The sequence below is a fragment of the Chaetura pelagica genome, unplaced genomic scaffold (assembly GCF_000747805.2).
Source record: "Chaetura pelagica isolate M959 unplaced genomic scaffold, ChaPel_1.0 scaffold24, whole genome shotgun sequence".
NCBI lineage: Eukaryota > Metazoa > Chordata > Aves > Apodiformes > Apodidae > Chaetura > Chaetura pelagica.
In genome coordinates this window covers 3,821,650-3,837,012 of record NW_009953077.1, presented here as the reverse complement: position 1 = coordinate 3,837,012, position 15,363 = coordinate 3,821,650, and the positions used below count along the sequence as shown (strand labels likewise).

Genomic DNA, 15,363 nt, shown 5'->3' with positions numbered 1-15,363 from the left:
CAGACTAGTTGTCGAGGAGGGGAGCAGCTGATGTTTTGGGGAGCACCACTTGTTCTTGAGCACCTGGGTTTGCTGGGAACACAGCATTTGCAGCAGGAGCTCTGACTGCACAGCACATCTGAAGAGAGGGCAGAGGGGCCCCTGTGCCCTTCAGAGGGGCTTCTTCACACCAGCTAAGGGACAATACCTGGGCAAGCCTTCGAAGCAGCAGCTCTGATGATGGGCGATTCCAATCGAGGAAGATCTCTGGCGCCAGCGTGACGGTCATCTCCAGCACCCTGAGCAGGCTCACTGATAGGTCAAAGCAGGTGGCACACACCTTCAGCTGGCGGCTGTCCACAAAGTTCCTCTCCAGGCGCTCTGCTGCCTGCTGGATCTGCCAAGCAATGGAGACAGCTTAACAAGGTGCCCCTTCCCAAAAGGAGGGCTGAGACCCCCAGCCCAGCTCAGTTCCTGGCCCTACCAGGGAACAACTGCACACCCAGCCCCAAGAGCTGTGTCTTGAACCTCGCTGTGTGTAGGACACGGGTACCTATGGAGCATTGGACCCACAGCCCCAGGTGGCACACTCACCTCCTGAATCATGCCAATGAACTCAGAGAAAGCCCAGTTCAGCTGGTTGAGGACACTGTTGAGGAAGCTGGGGGCCAGGTCACGGTCACTGCGGAGCAGGTCTGCCATGTGCCGCTGCAGCAAGGTGGAGGGGCATGGCTCTGAAACCAGACAGTGACAGCTTCAGTGGTCTGGACCCATAATGGCCTGTCCTGGGCTTGGTAGATGTTGGCTTGTCTCTCACAGTAAGCAGAGATAGCAAGGCCCTGGGAGCCAGGGTGAAATGACTATTCTGAGCAGCAATCTTGCCTGTTGGGCCTTCAAGTGCTTTTTTTGCAATGCCAGCCTTGATTAACCAGGGCAGGGCCATGCTTGCTCACTGCTGTTGGCACACACAGGAGGGCTGCCCTGCAGATGAGCCTCCTTCCACTCAGCTCAGCATTAAATGCTGCTCATACCACTGTGGCAGCAGCTGCCCAGAGCCAACACGGCCACCCTTGGCCTCATACGGGTCTGTCTGTGTCCCAGAAAGAAGGTACCTGGTAAATCCCACTCCCAAGAGGCTTCTGCAGGGAGCTGGGGCTGGCTCTGCCCTGGGCAGGCTCAGGCAGAGCTGCCCATGCTCCCCTGCCACGTTCAACCTGAGCAGAGACATCTATTTGGTACGTAGCACCTCACCTCTGGACTTTTTCACAATCAAACCCAGCAGCTGGGGAACACAAGTCAGTGCTGTGTGAGCCACCAGCTCCCATGGATGGGCAGGGAAAGGAAGGGGCAAATATGGGACAGATGCTTCTCACCAGCAGAAGGACCCGCTGCCAGTAAGAGGCTCACAAAAGCACTCAACACTACGAAGGAAAGGTACTGGAGTTCAAACCACAGTCTAAAATGCAGGGCTTGGAGAAAGAAATTTGAGCAGACTTAACTGACATAGGAAAAACACCAATCTAACTACTTTTCCTGCTATGAGAAGTAGGCGGAAATCCCGGCAGCACCAGCACAGTGGTGCCCAGAGGAACAAGCTGTGCTGTGACTACAGAAAGTCTGTGGAGTGGCAGCCTGCTCAGAAGGCCAGCACACGCACAGGAAGTACCAAGTGACCTCCAGCATATCCTCAGGGATGGAGAAGCAAGGCATAACTACAGGCAGATTGCTAGCTGGGATTAGTAAAGCCAGAGGGGGAGGGCTGAAGATTGTAAACTCAAATGGGAACACGATAGATTATTCTGCAAATACCCACTAGCCAGTGCAATGAAGTTCTATTGTTATGGAGGACACAGGCTGATGTCTCACAGTGCATAATCACTCCAGGCAGGCCAGGGCCTTGGCTTTGATCCTGCCTAAAAGCACCTCCTAGGGAGGGATTTCATCAAAACACTCTTTTTTTTTTCATCAAAACACACTTTGATGTCCTACTCCCACCCACAAGTACTTTCTCTGCCCTTGGGTACCCGTGGCTCAGGGACTGACCAAGCCAAACATCCTTTTTATGTATTCAGAGGCCCTCAGTGGATTTCTTGTCCAGTGTCCCCTGAAACTGTGTAAGCCTTTAGCATTGAATGTGTTCTGGAGCAACATTCCAGTGTGCGGCAGGAGGAATTCAGATTTGAGCTTGGCTTCTACTTGCTATATTTGATAATATTTCTTCTCTGCAAACCCCTCAATTCTGGTGGGAGAGACAGCGAGATGCTGCTCTCCAGTCACTTCCTTCAGCTAGCCATGATTTCAGACCTTTATGATAGTCTTTCCAATGGGAATAGCTCATATTTATGATAGATATTCCAATGGGAATAGTTTCTCATACAGAAACTGTCACATCTTTGTTCCCTTCACCATCCCTCCTGAAGACTTGCCAGCTCTCCCAGATTTTATTTGGAGAGGTGGAATGGGAAGTGTATGAAGCTTTCAAATCACAAGCACATGGCAGATTTGCACAAAGGCATAATGTGGTTTTGTTTTGTTTTTTTCTTCCTTTCCTCATAATTGCTGCTGTGTAATTTGTTCCTTTGACTGGGCATATTTTCCAAAAGATGATACCAGGATGACAGTTCAAGAATAGCCCTTTTGCAAGAACTGTAGCTCAACATCTTCATGAACTTGCTGGTTGCAATGCACAAATAGAGAAGCTCAGGAGTCAACACTGGAACCCACCTTGTTGTCTTTACTGTCAGTGAGGGAACACAGCATATCCTTATCAAATTTGCAGATAACATAAAACAAGGGCTTCATCCAAGGTACTTGAGGCACTCTGAGAAACCTGAGGATTGGGAAAAAACCAGCCTGATCCTATTCAACACGAAGGATAAAATTCTGAATCACTCCAGACATCAGTCCTGGCTGGGAAACAGAGTTGAACTGTTGTGTTATCCCTTCCCCAGCCTCCACTCAATGTGCAAAAAGTGGTTTTTATTAAAACTGCTTCTACACCAGCTTCTTCCAGCCTTTGAGTACCAAAGCAGTTCTAGGCAAGACTCACCCCTCCTCCTGGCTGAGCTCTGCAGGTTGCCCTATTGATTTGTCACCAAAGCCTTTTTTATCCACGTTTCAAGTCAGGATGGATCTCAACACCAACCCCCTGGCCAAAGACTACTTCATCTGAGGCAGCTTTGGCTTTTTGAAGGATAATCTTATGCTCGTAAAAACTTGCTTTACCCTGATTTTCAGCCAATGGCTCATGGTCATTTTCCAATAAGTGGTGTGAATTTGCTCCAAACCTCCAATTCTAGGTTCTTAAATGCTTTCCCTGTTCCTGGCAAAGACTGTGCCAGTCTATAAAAGCATTATTGAGTGGTGCTTCTTGTCAAGCTTCTCCATGGTTACATAGGAGTTTTTTTTAAGTTTTAAGCTAACACCAGGAACAGGGGACTTCCTTGGCTTTTGTTGCTCCCAAGACGATTTTGACCCTAAAGATGCTGTGATCACTGCTGCTCCTTGAAAACAACATAAGGAACCCGCCCTGGGCTACAGTAAGAGCAGCTTTGCCTCTTGCATGAGTTCCCAGAGCAGGTTCTCCATGGGATAGTCATTAGTGGTATCTAGAAACTTAACCCTGTGTTCATCTTCATTTGCAAGATGTTCACGCTTTTGCTGAGGCATCTCCACCCACCTCCCCCCCATCCCAGTTATGCTGCCCTCCTGGCTAATAGCACAGCCCTTACACATGCCATTCAGGCAGGGATGTCACTTCATAGGGAGTCTCTGGACACTCAATCATGTGGTTACTTTTTTGATCTTGGCAAGAGTATATCATTAGTGTTTCTAAAATTTGTAATTCCTTAATACAAAACCCACTCAATCTTGGATTAGGCTTCATTTTGACAGATAAAGATCAGCCATTGGAACAGAAATTGGTGGTTTCCAAGGCCAGAAACTATTACCTCAATACATTAAATGTGGGCAACAGAGCATGGCCCCAAGCGGTTTCAGATACATCTGATGTTTCCACAACAGAAACTTCCCCACAAAAATATAAGCAAAATAATCAGAGGGAAAAAAATCCAGGTGGGAGGGAAATAATGAATGAAAACAGAGAGTTCTTTAAGATTATTAGGCAGCCAGAAAACCCCAGTGCTACAGCAAGCACCTGGTTTAAAAGGTTCCCTGAGACCAGGATGAAGCAAAGACACACCTTAAAAGGTAAAATGAACACAATCAAACACTGCCAGAGGCTGACGAAAACAAGTAGAAAAGGAGTAACAGAAGGAGAAGTACATACAAAGTTTCTTCAACTATAGGAAAAAATTATAGCAGAATTCTTAAAAAAAGAATGGGAGAAAGTCTAACAGTAGCAAAGGCTCGTTAATAGATGGGAGTTAAAAATTAATCAAGCAGACAAAGTGGAAGCCTTCAATAAGTGCTCCTATTAGATAATTGTAAAGAAGCAGGGTCATGTACTTTCATCACAGGAAGATAATTATGTACTTTATAGCTTGCTAATGACCCAAGAAGATTTATAGCAGGGTTATATGTGACACTTCTTGGTCAGCAGCCCAAGGGGGGGTCCAGCTGCTGCAGCGTTCACAGCAGAGCTGGGAGCCTGGAGGAGGAAAGCCCCAAATGGAGCAGATTCAGAAGGAAAGCAGTTCCACCCACTGCTGATCTGAGTTTTTTTAAGGGTCCAGATGCAAATGTGGAAGAGCTGCTGCTCAGTGGCTGTTGGGACTGTGGGAACTGCAGTGTAAGAGGTGAGGCGGGGTGCAGGGATCCACATCACCACCCAGCTGTGCCCATTCAAAGATGTGTTTAGAGGGTACCAAAGGGGAACGCTGCAGGGTGAGGCAGAAAAGCAAGCTGCCTTCAGGGGATGAGAACTCCATACTGTGGAGAGCAAGGCACCAGGGCAGCCCAGAGCAAAGCCCTGGCAAACAGGCTAATGCAGGTTTTGGCTCTGTGACAGGCAGATCACAGAGGTGTTCTAGCCAGCAAGAAACTGGCAACTCAGGGGATGCTAAAAACATGGGAAGAGTGAACACTGGGGCTCACAGAGGAACAATAACCCCTTTCTGAATAGGACACAGAGACTGCACTTTCTTTTCACCATTAAAAAAGACAAAGAAGTGAGTTTACCTCGGTACACATACACTTTTGTAGAATAAAATGTTGTAATGCACAGAGTATAACCCAGGAGAGAAAGGCAAAGCAGTGGAAGACAGAAGATGAGGTTAGGTACCTTCCCACCAGAAAAAAGTGATGGATTTATTTCCAAGGGTGAGTTCAACTGCCATCAGCTGATGCTTTTGGTGTAGTCAGATCAACAACAGGATCTCTTCCTGAATGGTCTCTTTAGCTTAGACTTGGGATGGGGACATGGGTGAATCCTCTGGCCCAAACTGTGCAACAGCTCAGCTAGATGATATCATGGTCCCACCCACCTACCTTCCAACACTTGATGGATGCGTGGGCAGGAGGCCTGGGGCAGAGGAGCCCTGTGCTGCAACCTGAAGCCACCCTGCAGCTCAGTAAAAGCAAGACAGGCTGGGCCTGGCACGGGGCCACCACTGCTCACCGTGACTGTGCTGGAACAGCACCCGGCCTTCCCACAGTCACTGACAGCAAAACCAGTTCCTGCAGCAGCCACCCACCAGAACTGCCCCTGCCTCTGAACAGAGCCCTGTCTGCTCCCCAGAGCCAAACCGGAGGCAGAGCCCTGCCTGCACGAGAGCTCTCTGGTGCCAGTGGAGCTAAGGAACAACTCGGGGAGCAGGCAGAAACATCTGGCAGGAACACACATGGCCCTTCTCAGCCTCTCCCCCTCCCTGGGCTAATCCTGGCAGCCATCTCGTTGCTCACTGTTGGAGACCACAGACAAAAGGCAGTGTAGGAGAACAGGTGGTCCATCAATCCATGGATATTGCAAGGCAGCACCAGCACATCTTCCCCACCTGTGTGGAGTCCAAGGAAGCATCCCCAAAGCAAGACAAGGCTGGAGCAGCAGAGAAGAGGCATTTGCCCAAGCTCCCTTCAGCTTGGCCTGCAGAGGCAGACCTAGATAAGCAGGGATTTCTTTTAGCTCAGCAGTTTGTCCTGTGGTCCCTGCCAATGCTCACATTGCAACAAGGAGAAGACTGATGGGTGGGAAGGCAGGGGGGGGAGGGGTATCTCCTTCACTGTCCCTAGGCAGCATCTCAAGGACACCTCTGAGTCCCATGTCCCTCTTCAATTAAATCAGCATTCATTATTGATTTGGTTGTGCCTCAAAATAGTAATCCCAGGAGCAAGTCCCCAGTAGCCAGCCCAGCCAACTCCAGGCTCAGACCGTGCGGAGCCACCCAGAGATGGATGGAGAGAGGCCTCAAATGCTGAGGAGCTTTGCTCGAGCCCCAGAGCTCCCCGGGAGAGAGGGAAGCTCAGTCACTGTCCCACGGGACTGGTGGCAGCTCCCTGGGGCCTGTGTGTGCAGGAGGAGGGTGAGAGGGCTGCAGCAGGGCTCTGGTAAAACAGGCACAAGAGCAGGTCTGAGATGCAGCTTCAGAGACTGTCAGGTGGGCACCTGTCCCCTGGCACCTCCCAGGGAGGTAACTGGGAAAAGCCATCACCCTGTGCAGCCCTCTGCCCCCCACAGAAGGGTCTCTCTAGGCAGAAGAGGGGAAGGAGGGAGCTCTCTAAAGCTACTGCACCAGACAGGAGAGGGTAACACAACAAACTTACTCTGGAAACTAGCAACAGAGAGATCTCCTGGGTACCCACAGGCAGGAGAGAGAAAAAGAACAAGAGTGCTGTTAAAACCAGAACAGGCAGCTCTGCCCCCCGGGCAGGGATCAGCACACACCTCCACCTGCTGCCTGCCCACCTCAGGCTGCAGCATCCTCTGTCCCCCAACCCTAAGCAGCTCTCCAGGAGCAAGGTCTGGCACAAAGCCTTTCCCAGAGCACAGGTGGGTCAGGAATATAACCAGACAAGCCCAGACCCTGCAAGGCTGAAGATGGAGACATGTTCTTCAGCTCACAAAAGGTACCTTCTCCTCCCCACATCCAGCTGCCACAGAGCCAAGGAACCCCTTAGTTTGGTGCACAGTGCTGAGTCCAAACTGCCAGGCCAAAGACAGGACAAGCTCTGCCAGGCTCTGAGATGTCTGATTAAAAGACTCCCTGCTTGCAAACATGTCCAGTGCCCTGCCTCCTCAGGCACCCATTCCTCCTCACAGGGTACCCACTGCTTGGCATACTTCCCAATTCCTCTCCACAGCAGCTGCTTGCTGTGGACATCAACAGAGCCTTCTGTGAGGCCTACATTTTGGGATGAAGCTCTGGTGAGGGCTTCTCACCTCCCCCTTGAAGGGCAGAACCCTTTCTTGTGATGGATCTAACTCACCAATCAGCACACAAAAGAGTCACCAGCCAGTACAGAGAGACTGGGGATGTCCAGGAAAGGTAATTATGGCTGCAAAGGTCAGGCTTGGATATTTGGCCAGGATCTCCCTACTCCAGCAGCCATCTCACCAGCTGGCCTGGTCCATAGTAGAGATGGCTGCTAGGGAAGAGACAAGCCCTCCCTCACCACCCATCATGACCCCAAGTGCCAATCTTCTGCCCACTCACTCTGCAGGCTGGGGAGGCTGGCATCCTCAGGCTTGATTTTCAGCAGGTGTGGGAGCCGGGTGTATCTGTACCCAAAGCCACAGCCCTGGTAAAAGAGATAAGATCTCAGAGGCTGGAAACCAGCTGGGATTTGCTGCTACTGGAAAGTGAAATGCTCAGTGTCCACCCAGCCCCAGACAGTGAGCAGGGCAGGGATGCAGGATGCTCACCCGCCACAGCCTCACGAGGATCCAATTGGTTTGTGCCCAGGGTCGCTGCTCATAGGGAGCCAGGAGGTTCTTCATCATGGAGATCCGCCTGCCAGACAGGGATACAGGTCAGCAACAAAGGAACTGAGGGCAGGGGATTAAACAGGACCCAGGGAGCTGGGACAGAGCAAAGACTCTGGTATAAGGGTGAAGGGAGGCCCTCCAAACCAAGTCCAGCATCCTGCTCCTGGACCCTTGGCCCACCCGCTCCCCTCACCCACCCTTGCCACCACCCCAGCCCTACCCCAGCAACCCGGGAGCAGGCAGGGCAGCACTTACTGCTCCTCTGGGATCCTCTCTACAGCACGCAGTGAGTGGGGGTAGCAGACATAGCTGGCCAATGCCTGCATCAGGGAGTCCCGGATGTCTGCGGAGGAACGAGACAGGGCTGAGTCAGGCACCCAAGGGCAGGCAGCACACCAGGGAGCACCCAGGCACTGGAGCCTGGCAGGGGCCAGCCCTCACTTACAGAGAGGTTTGCTGTCCCAGCTGAGTGGGGAGCATGCCAGTGCTCAGGCAGCTGCAAGGTAACCCCAGTTTTGACATGCAAGTAGCTGGAACAGGAGTCCTGCTCTCAGAAGGGCATCCCAGGTCATGTATCTGACCCTGGAGAGAGCAGGTCACACTGGACAAGGGCAGTGCCCAGCCCTCTCTCTGTACATGGAGGCATAAAGATCTCAACACATTCAGCAAGTGGATCCCTACAGAAGTCTGATGAGCCACCAGCAGTGGCACAGGCCAGACATGCAAGTTATCACCGCAAAGCAGGGGAGAGCAGCTTTACCCGTTCCCACGATCCTTGAGTCAGCAAAGTGCTTGGCCAGGATGGCAGCAAGGCGCATCAGGGTCTCCTCGTAGCCTGCAAAGAGAAGGAGGGAGCAGGGGTCACACCAACAGCCTGGTGGGCAACCTTTTGGCCCCAACACTCCTGTGGGCAAAGCTCAGGCTGCTGCAGCTAACTTTGCAGTTTTGTCAAGATGTCAGAATGGAGAGCTGGGAAAGCACATTCATCTCCAACAGAGCCACTCACTTCAGTCTACAGAGTCTTAAAGGGTTACTCAGAGAAAAATAAAACCATGCAACTGAGTCAGACAGCAGGGGAGGGCTGCCTCATGCAGAAGAGGTTGAGCAACATAAATAACACCCCAGATCTACACAGAAAAGCCACATCCAGCCTGCAGGCCCTTTAAGAAATCTGCTACCACTTAATTCTGCTACTCCCTTAACAGCAGGCACAGCTCCCACCTAATGGATGTGAACACTTTGGCTGTGTCTTACTGGTGGGAGCAGAAGCTCTTCTTACCTCCACAGGCTCTGGAAAGCACAGAACAATTTGCTAAGAACTTGCTAGGATCACTTGTCAAGAAAAGCACAGAATGTACACAGAGGGAATGCACCTCAGCACAGATCCCTGGCATCAAGTGGGTGGTCATGTTCAGGGGAACACATTCAAATCACACAGGGATTTGAAAGCAGTCCCAGTTCTGGCATTGATGGCACATCTCCTCCCACCCAGAGACCAGCAGACAGTGGCAGGCATTGCTGGGGCAATCACATCTTCCAACATCTCATTCCTTGTGCCTTCTTGTAAACAAATTCCATAGCTGCCTGTGATTTTCACTACAGCCAACACAGTGACAGCTTTAAGCAAGGCATGGGCTCTCTTTCTGAGCAGAGAGATGGTCATGGTTCACCAGGGGGTACCTACTGTAGGAACAGCCCTCAGTACCTGCCCCTCAGCACAGACAACCTGGTGGGGCACATTGCAACCAGGAAGGGACACAGAAGGGATGATGTCCAACTGCCACTACTTCACCGTAAGGATATGGCTTTATTTGGCCCTGATCAGGCTAGAATTAGCAATCTCCTTACCTGGAAGTTCCTCCATGCTGTTTACAGGGCTGAAGTAGTTCTTGAGTGCACTGTAGCTGTTCATAGCCACGCTGAGGTAGAACTCCGGCATGAACGCGAACAGGGAGCCCGTCCTGTCGCCGTGTTCAATGGTGCGGATGCAAACTCGCAGCAGCCAGTATATATCCTGCATCTTCTCCTGCCCAGAGAGAACACAACCATCCCCATTCAGTTTTGACCAGCTTTTCTTTGGCAACACAACAGTCAGCACCACACTTAGACTTCAGAAATGTCTCCATGTCTGAGATGTTCCTCCAACCACTGCGCTCAATTCATTCACCAGATCTGTGCCTTTTGGTCTTTTCATAGAGCCACAGAAGTGTCATATGGAAGGAACAATTGGAGATCTCTACACTAACATCAAGCCCAGAGCATGACCATCACCAATATGACATTGGACTAATTATGGATTTGTCTCACTGAGCCTTGAAGACCTCCATAAAATACTCCTTGGTAGGGCATATCTGACCACACACGCAAAAAAGGCAGGACAGTTTTTTTATTCCAAGTACACTGGCTGAAGGAAGGCAGGCACTGGCAAACCCAGCACAAATCTGCTGGAAGGAAAGCTGATCCTTTCTAGAAACTAAATGGGAACAGACAGACAGCTCATACCAGCTCAGATCTTTGCAATAGGCAGCCACAGCCTTTTGGATTCTGTGCCAGCCATTCAACCAGATTTACTGTCCTGAGGAACATCAGCCTCTTGCTTCTCTAAGCAGAACTCAGTGGGTTCTAAATTAAAAACAGGAAATTTAAGGACATCTACATAACTAAGCTATAAAAATCCACACAAACAAAGCAATAAAAAAAGGAAGCATTATTTCATACCCTGCAATGCCAAGAAATATAATAAACAATATAGTTTGCATAAAAATACACAGGACAGTTACTCTTCTGATTAAAAAAACAAACAGAGGTGCAGATAAGTGACTTAATTTGCTTAGTGGTTTTTCTTAAGAATGTAGCTACCACCTTTGGGAGATTTAAATGGATTTGTTCTGTAAATTAGCCTGAACTATTGTAAATCAACAAAAGTTACCAAAAGCCAAACACACATCTCACCTCAACTGTTGCTTTCAAGATAAATTATAACATTAAGGTAAATAAAGTTGCATCTGTTTTTATTCAAACTTGGTAACTTCCAAATGTCAACTGAGGTTTTGCCAAGCTAGAAGAAAGTCTACACCAAGAGGATACAAATATGTGATTTGCCCCAGTGTAATGGATAAATAGAATGTTGTAACAAAATAAGCTGAAATGATCTTCCCACAGGGATGCTTTGAAGACTTATCTACTTTAAAACTAGGGGAGTTTTTAAGCTGCTCCCTTTTGTCTAACCTACAATCCCTCAGCTCAGAACAAACTAGTGACTAATTTCCCTGAGGAAATTATCCTCTCCCAAGCTCCAACACCTCATCACAGAGCAGGACTTCACCTCTGGACAGAGACAGTCTCTTTCTCACCAGCAGCAGTGTCCACAACACTCATACAGATGTGTCCTTCCACTGCACACAAGTCCCAAGGATGCAGGAGCTGCTGAGTGGATGTCTCCATTGGGAAACTGCAGGGACCTGTGACAGCCATGACACAGAGCCCTGAAGGGATGGGCAGTATGGACAAGCTCCTCCATGTAGCCACACTCCTCTCTGTAGCAGCTTGCTTGGCTCCTGGGGACGTACCACAGCCTGAGCCAGCAACTGAGCTGCTCTCCCTGGTGCCAGGCAGGAGTACAGAGGGAGAAGGATGTAACCTTGACTCCAAGATGCTGCTGATTCATCCAGAAAGGTGACACGCAGACAGAAAGGTGACCCTGCACTCCTGAGGAGAGGTACGCACCTGCAGTTTGTATGACAACAGATCATCTAGAGACACAAACAACGTTTCTGCATGGGCCATGGCAGTAATCCCTGCAATCCACTGGTAAAGTCCCTCAGGCTTTCAAGAGCAGTCTGGGAAGAGAGGTTTGTTTTCTGCAAGCAAGGGCTAGGCTGATGCCTAGGAGGGGACAAGCAGAGTCAGGCTCAGCCACTGCAGCTTTGCCAGACCAGACCCTAGGAACTAACACTTCCCCTCCCTGTCTGCATCCTAGGACACATGTAGAGACTCTGTTGCCATCACATTTTTGGGGAAATGTGTCTTCTTCCCCAGCACCAGAAAGCTACAAACAGAGAGGGGCAGAGCAATATGCAAGGAAGATAAGAGGAGGAGATGGCAGAGTGTAACAGCAAAATTGCTCAAGAGAAAACAGACCAAAGACTTTGCTCTGGACAATGGTGAACATGGGGGGAAAGGGACATCCTGTGCAAACAGTCGCTGCATTACTAAGTCCAGAATGTACTCTTTCTATATGGGAATCAAGTGAAGAAGGGAAGACACCTGAAGAAAACCCCCTAGGCTTGGATCCTGCAGATTTCAGGAAGACCAGCACTAGTGAGAACCCCTGTGACACACGGCACTGGTCACAGAAATGCCTCACAGGAGTCTCCCATCCTCTACACATGCCCTGAGAACTGAATCTCCCTTTGACCTGCACTCTTCTCTCCATGGTGCAGAGGCCTGATGCCCCAAGGGAAAGCTGACAGAACAGGCCAGGCTGCATCCTAACAAACACTATGGGATCAAACCTGGGACAGGATGGGGTAGAGGCCTAGGAAGGAATCTCTGATGCCCAAGAAGGGAAAACCAAGCCCCACAGATCAGCAGCACTGCTCCAACACCAGGGAAAATGACACTTGTGACATGTGAGCCAAGCAGCACAGGTAGAGGCTCCTCATTATGCTCCTGCCTACCTTTGAATAAATGGTGACATTTATCCAGGCGAGACGTCGGCTTAGGTGATTGAGCTTCTCAGAGAAGACCTTTTGGCTCTTCAGCAGTTCCTCATGAATGTCTCTCCTCTGAAAAGAGTGCAGAGATGTGAGGGCAGATGTCACTGCCATTTAAAGGATCCTTTTTCAGAGCCGGACTAACAAGGATTCTTTTTCAGAGCTGGACTAACAATGCAAAAGCAAATACTACCTTGGGGCTAGCTAGGGAGTATTGGCAGGGGGAAACTGGTCAAAGGCCTTTTTGTGGAGGGAGTGGGAGTCAGGGCTTGTAACACTTTTTAGTCTCAGCTGCAGCTCACAAGGCCTGAAGCAGACACTGGTCCAGTGTGGGAAGCAGCTTTAGGGTCAAGTACTGTCAATTTTTTTTTTTTAATGCATCATCAGATGCACTCAGCCTCCTGCAGCTGGAATAGGACAGATGTCCCCCCAGCCCAGCACTGGAAGGTCTGCACCCCAGGAGACTGGCTCCAAAGTGTCTGCAGCACGTGGAGGTTTGCAAGATGTCCAGGCTTGTCTGGGAGAAGATGAAGCAGTTGCTTCAGCCCCTCTGTTCCTTGAGGCAGTGGTACAATGGGTTGGCACAGTACAAAAAGCAGCTGCCAGCTCCAGGGATGGCTCACTACTCCATCCAAGACATGGGCTGCTCCAGGGCTAGAAATCACCCACTGAGCTTCAAGTTTTTTTTGCCAGATACTGAGGCTCTACCAGAAATGGAAGCTGGGAGTCCAGAGACACTTACCCTCTTTGGGCAGCGGCTGATTTTCTCCTCTGTGTCTTTCAGTGCCATGGCATATTCATTCACATCATCTGAAACACCAACCATCTGAAAACCAAGCAGATTCCAACAGTAAATGAGGGTATTTTTTTCCCTAGACACATAAGCTTGCAACCAGATTCCCCCAGAGGGCTGGGAGGAGAAGGAAAGGGCACACAGAGTCACTAAACAAGAAGAAAACAGAGAGCCAGTGTAGAAGCATGGTGGTTAGGGGAATGGATTCCTGCCTAGCATGTGCCACTTACCTTCCCAAGCTGCTGGTGGACACTGAGGTTGTACATCATGACTATTCCATCCAGGATTTCCAGGAGGGAGTTCTCTGTGATGGGCTGGTCTGGCTCCTCCGGGGGTCTGCCCAGTAAGAGACCTTCATTTCCATGGCTGCCTTCAACTGCAATGCAAGCCCAAAACAAGAGAGAAGTCCTCAGCAAGGCATTTTGTCACTTCTGCTTCCGCCTGAACCTCTCTGAAGCCAAAGCCCTGCTGTGCTTCTGTAATCCAGTGCTCCTTCCCATGTGATTTGGTAGATACACAAACACACCGTTCCACTCTCCCTCCCTGTCCCAGCTTGACCTGCCAGATCTACAGAAGCAGAACCAGGCTATGCAAGTCCCTCTTCCTCAAGCCCTGTACATGCTTCAGAGGCCCTGACAGACCCAACCCAACAGCAACGGTGCTGCTCCTGCGGCTGATCAGCGTTCAGGGTGAGTGAGGCTGCAGCTGCCTGTGCAACATCCTACTGCACTTGCAGGAACCAAGGCAGCATCTCCTTACAGCCAGAGAGTGACAGCATCACCAGTGTCACGTTCCCAGTGGCAAAGTGGTTAACTGAACTTGTGGGTGTCAGCATACCCTCAGAATGGAAAGGAGCAACACTAGCAGTTAACAGATTGCACTCCTCTTGGGAGTACTGGGAACTGGAAGACACCATTCTCCCAGGACCACCTGGGCCACGCTAGCAGGCAGCAGAAGTACTCACTGTCCTCTTCTGTCCGCTGCTCCACACTCAACGTGCGCACTTTGATCTTCTCCAGGGCACCAAGAGGCCTCCGCGGGTTCATCAGGCTGACGGCTGCCGTGCTGCTGAGGAACCGGTGGGCGCGGCCGGGGGTGGGCGAGCTGAGCCAGCCAGGCCTGGCCAGGGCTCCACCAATGGCCAGGGCAGCTGAGGGACGCTGAGACTGGAAGAAAATGGAAGGAGAAACAGTTCCAGCTGTTTGCCTGCCCACTGCTCTGCCCTCGTCCCTGCAAGGGTGTTGGTATAGATGCACAGCAGCCACTGGAAGGTGAGCAGATACCCTTCCTAACATGGCTGCACCAGTAGTGACAGGTTAGCAAATGGATATTCCTTCTTCTCAGGGCATGTGCCAGGTACAAACAGCAGATCTGCACAGTAAGAAACTGCTCTGCCTGCAGCTGCTTTGCAACCTTTCAAATGGAAGCACCAAGAACTGCCATTGGAAGCAAGGGGCATAGATCAGTGAGCAGCAAGAGAACAAAGCAAAGAAAATTCTGCTGCTCCAGCTTGGTGCATCCAGGACCTTGCTGTTCTCCAGTGGCCCTCATGCAAACACAGCTGTTTGCTGTTGCTGGTTGCCCATGGGTTGGGTACAGTCCTGGCCCAGACACTGCCTTCCTTGAAAGCAAAGCTTTTCTAGCCAGTGGCTGAGCTGGCTGCCATGGCAAGTGAGGCCTCCCAGGTAAGACACAGCACAGGACTCACCTGTGCTGCTGATGTTGCTGATTCCTCATCTTCATCAAGATCATCCATAGTCACTGCCTGCAGCTCTGCAGGGTCGATCAGGACATTGGCTTTCGCAGCCAGGTCATCTGCAGAGAGCACACCAAAGCAGCCATGAATGCAGGAGTCACCCTTTGCTTCCCATGAGTCCCCCATCCTCTTTCCTGCTTCTCAGCAGTCAAGAAGCAGCCAGCAAAGCTGGAAGCTGCAGCAGAACGAGCTCACCTTCCCCCAGTAAGGTCTGCCTTTGCTAAGGCAGCAGAGACCA

The 15,363-nt window shown here is 50.5% G+C and overlaps 1 protein-coding gene across 2 annotated transcripts in view; it reads right to left on the bottom strand.

The window, feature by feature from the left end:
- The window catches only part of RNF123 (ring finger protein 123), a 44,468-nt gene that overhangs the window by 14,120 nt on the left and 14,985 nt on the right, over positions 1-15,363 (bottom strand). The window contains exons 21-32 of one of the 2 annotated variants that reach the window (XM_009996916.1): positions 15,078-15,184; positions 14,334-14,535; positions 13,600-13,745; positions 13,319-13,402; positions 12,541-12,648; positions 9,710-9,887; positions 8,622-8,696; positions 8,117-8,204; positions 7,799-7,886; positions 7,590-7,674; positions 574-713; positions 180-376 (exon numbers count right to left, since the gene is read on the bottom strand). In XM_009996916.1, coding sequence (XP_009995218.1) covers positions 180-376; positions 574-713; positions 7,590-7,674; positions 7,799-7,886; positions 8,117-8,204; positions 8,622-8,696; positions 9,710-9,887; positions 12,541-12,648; positions 13,319-13,402; positions 13,600-13,745; positions 14,334-14,535; positions 15,078-15,184 — 1,498 coding nt within the window. The remainder of the gene's footprint in view (positions 1-179; positions 377-573; positions 714-7,589; positions 7,675-7,798; positions 7,887-8,116; positions 8,205-8,621; positions 8,697-9,709; positions 9,888-12,540; positions 12,649-13,318; positions 13,403-13,599; positions 13,746-14,333; positions 14,536-15,077; positions 15,185-15,363) is intronic. The other variant, XM_009996917.1, reaches the window with a different exon arrangement.